Genomic DNA, 10,353 nt, shown 5'->3' with positions numbered 1-10,353 from the left:
AGAAAATGACTGACGGTACTGGGAAACTATGGGGGGGGAGGGAGATGGGATTAACACTAGCAAATATCTGTCTGGGGACGGGGAAACACCTCTTATCAACAGGGTACCTGAATGAAACATAATTGTATACCTAACCCTTAACTGTACCCCACAATATCGTAATAAAAAATGTTGATAAAAAAAAAAGTAAATGAATGGGAATGGATGTGTTCTAATAAAACTTTATTTACAAAAACAGGAGACAAGCTGGATTTGGCCAACAAGACAGAGTTTGCTGATACCAAGTCTAGAATAAATGAGATAGTAAGGTTGTAAGACCACACTATGAGAATTACATTCAGATGCCATATTTTAAGAAGGGCACTGACAGTTGAAGCATGATTAGATGTGGACGGGTTTGGAAAGGAGTCAAAGCTACACCACATAAAAAACAGATGAAGGCATGTTTAGCCCAAAGAGGTAAAAAATACTAATCTGAAGATACTATACATACACTGTCCCTGGACCCTAAATACTGTACAGCATAACTGAGCAATGGCTGCTCTCAAATAATATGAAGAGTTATTAGAAGAAAAGTGGCTCCTTAAAAATGGAGCTTATTACTCATATCAATAGGTGCATGTTATTAGAAAACAGTATGCAGCTCAGTATAAGAAAAAGCTTCCAAACAATATGAAGAAAAATGGTGTGGGCTGTGTTGAGTGATAGTGCTATCCCCCTCACAGTAGCAATTCAATAAGCGATGAGTTTTTATACTAAACTGAAGATCTCCTAAAATTCAACCCTGCCTAAATACTCCTAAATTCAGCATCATTGTCTCTACTACAGTAGCTTTGGTTACCTTATGAAGGCACCATTTCTCATGTTTTTTTTTAACCTTAAACTCATAAAAAAATACATTTTCCAGTGCAACTCAGTACACAAATATATGGAAACACACACACACACACACAACCATACACACACACAAATTGATACAATTTTCAAGAAACAATGTTTATCCTAACTACATGTAATGCATTTGTATTTTCTATTTGATTCTATTCTATTTAATTTTAGTGTTTATTAAAAATACTGATCAAGGTACACAACATTTATTTCATACAGACCATGGTAATAACACATATCCACAGAAACCTAACCAATGCTCTAGTAAAAAAAAATAACTATTTCAATACAATTCAATAATTATTTTAACACATAACAATGAAAAAAACACTATGCCAAATGTCAGGATACTACTTTTGATTCAACTATGCATGTATATATATGTACATATATACATAAACACACACATACACACACACATACACAAACACACACACACACACACAAAATGCTATATTCATAGTACATGCTATGCTGTGATTTTTAAAAATGGGCATCCAAGAGTATAGTCTCTTTTCATTTTTATGTTGAAATAGTATTGACAGTAGGAAATACTTAACTACTAAGTTAAAATACTTAAACTTTTCCATTTTCTAAATTCTTTTCTAGAGTTCATGAAACTCTACATTTCATAGGTTCTTAACCTAGGTCAAATGGATTTTCCTGGAGCACAGCCTCCCAGGTGTGCTGCTGGACAATAATCCTTTCACTGGGTGGAGCCTGAAACAGTCTAGTACCCTAAATTAGTAACCTCTAGTTCAGGCATTCCTTCAGGGACATCCTGAGCAAGTTGAAGAAATTTGCAACTTGAAACAATCTGAAGGAAAGGGAGGGAAGTAAGAGAAAGAAAAGATGAGTACCAACCAGCAAGTGATATAAGCAACTGGTGAGCACTATGGGCAATAGTCAGTACTACCTTGTCAAGGAGGTATTCCACCACAAGACTACTTCAATAACCAGAGACAAAGCATTCTGCTGCCAATCATGGACCAGGGCCCTAAGAAACTATAAGAGAAATGTGGGATACAGTGAATAAAGAGCACAGAAAAGAATAACCCAAGATGAGTATGGGAAGCTGGGATGGCTGAGTGAGGACAAACAGCATATGTAGCTACTGGCAGGAGACCCCGTATCTTTTGTTTTCGCTCATTTCAGATATATTTGTCCATCCAAGGCTGATTAGCTCACAAAATTTCAGGATTATAAACGTGTGAACTAATCAATACAAGGAAGCACTATTAATATGCTTTAATATAGTTTCAAGTGACCCCCACAACTTTAAAATAAAATAAAAAATTTTAAGTGGTATACATTTTTTAATATATAGGAATAGTTCAATTTTTTTAAGCACCTACTTCTGAGCAAAGGTTCCCTTGAACAGTGCTTATAAAGAATTAAAAGAGTTCATCATTTTAAAAGTCTTGACTACATTGATTACAATTGCATGTAGTCATTTTAACCATAAAACTGAATATTTAAGAAGTTACAGGCTGGGCTCAGTGGCTCAGCCTGTAATCCCAGCGCTTTGGGAGGCCGAGGTGAGTGGATTGCCTGAGTCCATGGGTTCGAGACCTGCCTGGGCAACTTGGAGAGACCTCATCTCTACAACAAATCAAAAATGAGCTGGGCATGGTAGCTCACGTCCGTAGTTCCAGCTACTTGGAAGGCTGAGGCAGAAGGATCGCCAGAGCCTAGCAAGTCGAGGCTGTGGTGGCCAGGAGTGGCCACTGAATCTGGGTGACAGAGTGAGACTCCAACTAAAAAAAAAAAAAAAAAAAAAACGTAGAAGTTACTTCATGGTAGCAACTTTAAGTTTCTCATTTTAAAATAAGGAAAAGATGTTTTTAATTTTATAAAGTTTTAATATACCCTATTACTCTTTATTTTATTTTTCTTATCATAATAATACATAATGAAAATGTAAAGATTTTTTTCAACAAACTCCAAATCTCCTTTAGCTTATACCTATATGCCTGCCATTCAAATATCTCATTCTACGTGTGTCTTGACAAGAAAAAGATTGGAAAGCATGCCCTAGAGCAGGGGTCCCCAGCCCCCAGGTGCAGATTGGTATCATCCGGAACCAGGGAACCAGTCCGCAAAGCAGGAGGTGAGTAGCAGGCAGCAGAGCTCAGACTGCTGTCACATCAGCGAAGGTATTAGATTCTCATAAGAGCAGGAACACGACGATGAACTGTGCATGTGGGGGACTCTAGGTTGCAGACTCCTTATGAGAATCTAACACCTGATGATCTGAAGTGCACCTGAGGCAATAATGTTAGAGCTAGGAAGTGGCAGCAAATACATATTAACATTAACAGTGAGGTTTGACTGCACGTCCAGCCTCTAAAGCCTCGTCCCTACCCCCACCCATGTAAAAATTGTCTTCGACAAAACCAGTCCCTGATGCCAAAAAGGTTGGTGACCAATGCCGTAGAGGGATCACTCTGTGGGTTTCTCTGTGAAGTCACTGGGAATTGTTCTAAATTTACATTCTCAAGTATGTATACATTTTTTAGGGAGAAGATCTAAACTTTTCATGGGATTCTGGCCCTCACTTTATTCTACGTTTGAGTGGCCAGCACTACCAACTACTAAGTCATCCAAACCAGAAACCTGGAAGTCATGGGCTCTATTCCAGACTTATGAAATACTTTATCACATAAGCATCTCTGCAATCTGCCCCTTCCTCACCATCTCCTTCATTTTAGGTCCTCATCATTATTTAACCTGGATTTCAACTTATTATTTTCCCACACTGAATGAAAATTTTGTTTTAGTGTGTATACTATAACACTAAATTTTCCAATAAATATTCAAAATTTCATTTAAAACTGCAGGAAACATAATACAAGGAAAAGATACTGATAAAAACATTAAAATTATAAATTATCCAGGATTATTGATAACATTTTGGTATAAAGTCTTCCAATCTTTTTAATGCTCATCTATTTACATATAAAGTATATGCAGATTTAGCTTATAAGAATAGGATCACACTGTTGAGACTTTTTAATCAGCTTTATATAGTAAGCAAATATTTCTAATATTTGCCATGTCAAATATTCTCTATAATATATTACAATTTATTATGCTTTGAAATAGATGCACCATAATTTCTTTCAACAGTTCTCTATTAAATTATTTTAGACATATTTTTAAGTTTTATCTATTATAAAAAAAAAAAAATATATATATATATATATATATATTTGCTTTTCTTATCAACATATATATATCATGGCCAGGCACAGTGGCTCACATCTGTAATCCCAATACTTTGGGAGGCTGATGTAGGAGGACTGCTTGAGCCCAGGAGCTAGAGAGCAACCAAGACAACATAGCAAGACCTCATCACTACAGAAAGTCAGAAAATTAGCCGGATGGTGGTGCATGGTGGTGCATGCCTATATTCCCTGTTACTTGGGAGGCTGAGGCAAATGGATCACCTGAGCCAGGGAGGTCAAGGCTTTGGTGAGCTGTGATCATGCCACTGCACCCCAGCCTGGGTGACACAGTGAAAATCCCAACTCAGAAAGTAAATAAATAAATAAACAAACAAACAAGCAACACAACATATGAACATCCTTGTACATGTACCTACAGCCTTAGAATAAATCCTAAAACCATGTGGGGTTTTAAATCTTACTGCTTAAATTTGGATTCCTTTTATTATTTCTAAGCTGTAGAGTTCCCCTGTATTTCTTCTTACATAAACTATATGTTAACGTGTACTTTTCAATCTTCTATTAAACTGTCCACATTTTCTCTTTATACATTAAGAATATCAATAATTTGTCATATGTATTTGTGAGCATTTTTATCTGCCTTTTAACTTTTAACTTATATGTAGAATAGATTATCTCATTTTAATGTTTACATAACTACCAATGTTTTCTTTCTTGTTTAGAAATATATGCCATACTCCCAAAAAATAATCACCTACGTTTTCTACTAGTTCCTTTATGATTTTATGTTTTATATTTATCTCTTTAGTTCCTCTGAAGTCAATTTTGATATGTTAAATGAGAAAGAAATATAACTTACTTTAAATTAAAGTAGTTACGCACTAAAGAATATTAACAACAAATCTAAAGACTTATTACCAAGCCGGGCTCGGTGGCTCAGCCTGTAATCCCGCGCCCCTGGGAGGCTGAGGTGAGTGGATTGCCTGAGCCCGCGGGTTCGAGACCTGCCTGAGCAGCGAGACCTCAACTCTACAATAAATCAAAAAATCAGCCAGGCATGGTAGCACATGCCTGTAATTCTGTCTACTTGGAAGGCTGAGGCGGAAGGATCACCGGAGCCCAGCAGGTCGAGGCTGTGGTAGCCAGAAGCGGCCACTGCACTCCAGTCTGGGTGACAGAGTGAGACTCCAACTCAAAAAAAAAAGACTTATTACCTCTTGGGTAGAGAAAGCAACTGAAAGGGGTACAAAAGAGAGATTTAATTGTGCTGGCAATATACTATTTCTTAAGATGACTGAATACTGTTGTACAGGTTCATAAATTCTTTTATAAAACCTTAGAACCCAATGAGTTTTGGACTTGGGAATTTCAGAAATTTTATAAAGATAATAAGGTACATATTATGTGTTGTATAACATTTGGGGACTAGGATAGCACTACATAAACATAGCATTTCTGTAGCAAAACACAAAAACTCATACTAAAGAAAATAAATTCAGAAATTTGATAGTTTCCTTATGTTTTGTGGTCGGATGAGTTTTTAATTTACTATAGCTTTAGAATGTAATACCTGATAGCCCACTTTGCCCCCTAGTAAAAATTGATTCTTTGCTTTTCTTATCAATATACTCTTTTAGATGAATTTTACACTCACTGTCAAGTTAGTCCCATGTCTAGGAAAAATCTTTTTGGAATTTTAACTCAAATTCCAATAAGAAAAAAATTAAAAGCATAGGACTGGAAATAAGAAAATAAAACTGTTATTACTTACAGATCATGTGAGGAGTATTTATATAAAAAATTGTTTAAACTACTGTAAATAGTTAGAAATAACAGAAGAGCTTAGTGAAATAATTATATTTAAAACCAATAAGCAAAGTGAGTTATCTAAGATAAGTGAATTTGCTGTGCCTGGGACCAGGTCAATGTAACCAGCCTCCTTCCAGAACCTTAGTCTATTACACATCAAGAAAGAACATTCATGCTTTAGTAGAAGACCCTCTACAAGAACTGATGTTTTTCCTTTTGGTCTAGGTGCCAAGCAACAAAAAATTCTACACAATGCCCTAAAATTTTGTCATCCTACCGTGATAGATTTTATCCCACAAGAAAGCAGATGACTCATGTCAAACTGAGTCCAACCATGTTTCTATTCAAAAGAAACAGTTACTGATCCACAAGTAGTAATCTCAATTAAACCATGACTTAAAAGGGTATTCTTTTTAGCCAAAAAGTCATAATTTCAGTTGGCTAGATTTCACTATAAATTTCTTTCTTACTACACAAAAATTTTTACTACAAATATGTGCTATTCATTGTAGTCCATAATCCTTTAATGCTAACCAAACCTCAGGCCAGGACAGAGAAACAAATGTCACTTAGAGCCTACTTACTTTGAGTTTCTGAGCTTCTCCTCTCACTTTCAGCAGTTCAGTTATGGAGTCCACAAAGCCCTGGTAATGAAAGTTACACATTTTTTCAATTTCTCTGTCATGATTGCGGATGCGAGTTTCAAGCTTCTCCATGAATCGTCCATGTTCCTCACCATCATAGACAGACCTTTAAAAAAAAAAAAAGGAATGAAGATCACATTACAGCTACTGCTAAGTAGAAACAAAATAACAAACCCAGAAGCAGATTAAAATTAGATATTTAGAGTATATAAATCACAAAGTAATCCAATTGTATAATACAGCCTCAATGTTAAATGAGTATTTTTTAGGAAAATCCAAATTTTTTCTTATTCATTCAAAAATATTCGAGTGTTTAGGCAGTATTCATCACAGGATCCTCATCATAAAATGCAAGGACTGAATTACAACTCCCTTATCCCTTTCTTTCTCAATTTAACTTATCTAGAAAAACTCAATTTTTGTTAAACCCAACTATCTAATTACTCCATGACTATATCCAAGAAGCTAAACACTGCTAGGGGAAAATCACATAGTTGTGCTGCCTAGATTCAGTATGGCTATGTAACTACAACTCTAAATCAGGCACTCAATGACACTATTATAGTCCTATTACAACTACCCCCTCTCATTCCTCCCCCCCAAAATCACTTTGTATTCTCCAAAATATTTGTGTGTGTGACCCTCACTTTCTCTTGCCCACAAACGTTTGTCCCTTTACTTGTACCTGCTTACCTGTCTACATACTTTACAGAGAAACAAACACAGAAGTATCACCTCCCCCACTAAAATCAACCAATCTCCTTACACCTGTAACTCCTACTCTGTCCAACCTTCCTGTAACAAAAGAAGAAGTGCTTCAAGTTCTTATCCTTCTTGCTGTCTCAAGAACTTTACTCCCACAATTTTTACCTTTGATGCCTCATTTGCATCATATATTTTTACTTCTCTAATACTAGATCACTCTCATGGGCATAAACATGCCTTTTAAAAATCTGCCCTTGCCGGGCTCGGTGGCTCAGCCTGTAATCCCACGCCTTTGGGAGGCTGAGGTGAGTGGATTGCCTGAGCCCGCGGGTTCGAGACCCGCCTGGGCAGCGAGACCTCATCTCTACAATAAATCAAAAAACCAGCCGGGCGTGATAGCACGCACCTGTAATTCTGGCTACTCGGAAGGCTGAGGCGGAAGGATCGCCAGAGCCCAGCGGGTCGAGGCTGCGGTGGCGGAGCGGCCGCTGCACTCCAGTCTGGGTGACAGAGTGAGACTCCGACTCAAAAAAAATTTAAAAAAAAATCTGCCCTTAACTACACATCTCCCTGCAGTTACTGTCACATTTCTCTGCTTCACTTGCCAGCAAAACTTCCTTCTAACTTTCTCACCTCCTCACTTCCTTACCTTACCTAAGTAAGCATTTATCTTACTCCACCTAACAGCAGCATTTGCTATGATTTGATTTTCTCCCTTTAACCATTCACTTCCAAGACTTCAATGATATCATACTAATATGGTGCTTAACCTTACCTTTCACTGACACTCCTCAATCTCCTTTCTCAGCTCCTCTCCTCCTCTACTACATTCCAAAATATTCCTAAAACCTCTTCGCTTCTCAATGCTCTTTCACCAAGCAATGCCATCTAATCCCATGGCTTTAAAATACCATCTATATACGGCTGATTTCCTAATTTGTACCTACAACTCAGAGCACTTCCCTGAGCAGTAAATTCAAATATTCAGCCACCATTTAACAACTCCACTTAGATTGTTAAAAGCCATCTCAAATTTAATAGGGAAAAAATCCTTATTACCAATCCATCTCCACTCCCAAACCTGTACCCAAATTTCCAGCCACCCACCCACCAAGTCATAGTGAATGGCTCTATCCAGTTGCCCAAGTCAAAACTCCAGGAACTACTTCAAATCTGTCTCTTTCCATCACACACCCCATCTAATCCATTAATAAGTCTTGATAACCTCCAGAACATGTCTTAAAATTGACCATACGTCACTATTTCCACTAAAACTTGAGTCCAAATCTGTATCATCGCCACATGGACCAACGCAACAGCCTCCTAACAGTCTCCATTCTGCCCTTCCCATCTTCCTTATCACCTACCACAATGCCAATACTCAATAAAGCAATTAAAATTATCTTTTTTAAAGCAATACTTCAGATGTTACCCTGCTTTAATCCCTTGAATGGCTTCCCTTTACAAAAAGAACAAAACTCTTGAATCTTTGTCATAGCCTATAAGGCCCTTGACAGTCTCTGATTACCTCTCTAGCCTTATTTCTCTCCTCTCTCTAGTTCCCACCTCGGTCAGTCCCTTTCCATCCTCTATGCTCCAACTACACTTTTTTTTAGCCTCTACATTGCCACACAAATTTTTTTTTTTTTGCTGTTTCTTATACTAGTAATGCTCATCCTCTGTGTATATTTAACAATCTCTTCCTCTTCATCATCCAAGGTTTATTGCCTAATTTTCCCTACAACTCACCCCAACTAGATCATGAAGCTCAAGGGCAACAATTTTGTCTGCCATATTCACCCCTGTACCTCTAAAACAGTGTCAGACAGGCAGTAGGCGGTAAGTAAACATTCACTGACTAAAGAATGACTAACACAATCTCTAAGACTTCTTTGATCTCTGACATTTGTTCAACAAATACACATTTGCTCATTGCCAACATTTGCTGTTTCTATGATCATTTCTGAGTACCAGAGATCACTACCCTAATCCTGTGGATCAGAAAGCACACTCCTCTCAGCAGATCAGTTCCACTGTCCAAAACTCAGCAGGAACCACAGACAAAACACATACAGACATGCACTACATGACAACATTTCAGTCAACACCTGAACACATATATGATGGTGGACCCAAAAGATTACAATGGAGTTGAAAATTTTCTACTGCCTAGTGAAATCCCAGCCACTGTAATGTTGTTGCAGTGCATGCAACACATCACCTTCTCTATGTTTGGATACACAATTACTGACCATTGTGTCACAGTAACCTACGGTATTCTATATAGTAACATGACACAGGTTTGTAGCCTAGGAGCAATAGGCTATACCATATAGCCTAGGTGTGTGCTAGGGTATATACCATCTAGGTTTATGTAAGTACACACTACACCATTCATACAACAAGGAAATTGTGTAATGACACAATTCTCAGAATGTATCCTTGCCATAAGTGGCATATGACTGTATGTGTTTGGCTTCCAGTGAAGACTCTGGGTCAGGTGCAATGGCTCACACCTATAATCCCATCACTTTAACAGGCCAAGACAAGAGGATTGCTTGAGCCCAGGAGTTCAAGACCAGCCTGGGCAATATAGTGAGACCCCATCTCTACAAAAAATGAAAAATTAGCTGGGCGTAGTGGCATGTCTGTAGTCCCAGCTATTCGGGAGGCTGAGGAAGAATGAAGGATCGCCTGAGCCCAGGAGGTCGAGGTTGCAGGGAGACATGACGGTGCCCCTGCATTCCAGGTGGGATGGCAAAGTCAGAACTCGACTCAAAAAAAAAAAAAAAACTTTTTTAAGACTCTGAAAAGAGCAATCCAGATTCATTCTCCTTCCTTTGAAATAAAGTATAAACAATCGCTGCTTTAACAAGTAAGAAAACTTTAGAATTAACCACTTGTCTGAAAAGCTATTTAGAATACACAAAATAGAATTTTGCATTGACATTTCAATTAATTTCAAATAAGTTTAACTTTTCCCCTTTTAAAGGAAAAGAAAAGGTTTCCATGTACAGACACCCATATTCCTTGACATTTGGAGAGTGGGAAGAATCACTAAAAACATCTCAATCTAAATGACACATTGCTCAATATTAGATAACCTCTTGGTTTTAAAT

The 10,353-nt window shown here is 37.5% G+C and overlaps 1 protein-coding gene across 1 annotated transcript in view; it reads right to left on the bottom strand.

Moving 5' to 3' along the window:
- Positions 1–6,121: 6,121 nt before the first annotated feature.
- Positions 6,122–10,353, bottom strand: part of EXOC6B (exocyst complex component 6B) — a 107,943-nt gene continuing 103,711 nt past the window's right edge. The window contains exon 2 of the mRNA XM_008052277.1: positions 6,122–6,635. Within this exon, the coding sequence (XP_008050468.1) occupies positions 6,455–6,635 (181 nt within the window). The 3' untranslated portion in view covers positions 6,122–6,454. The remainder of the gene's footprint in view (positions 6,636–10,353) is intronic.

The sequence above is a fragment of the Carlito syrichta genome, unplaced genomic scaffold, assembly GCF_000164805.1.
Source record: "Carlito syrichta isolate Samal-C Ts95f unplaced genomic scaffold, Tarsius_syrichta-2.0.1 Scaffold270980, whole genome shotgun sequence".
Taxonomy (NCBI): Eukaryota; Metazoa; Chordata; class Mammalia; order Primates; family Tarsiidae; genus Carlito; species Carlito syrichta.
The sequence above is the reverse complement of the archived record's forward strand: the minus strand, read 5'-3'. Positions and strand labels throughout refer to the sequence as shown.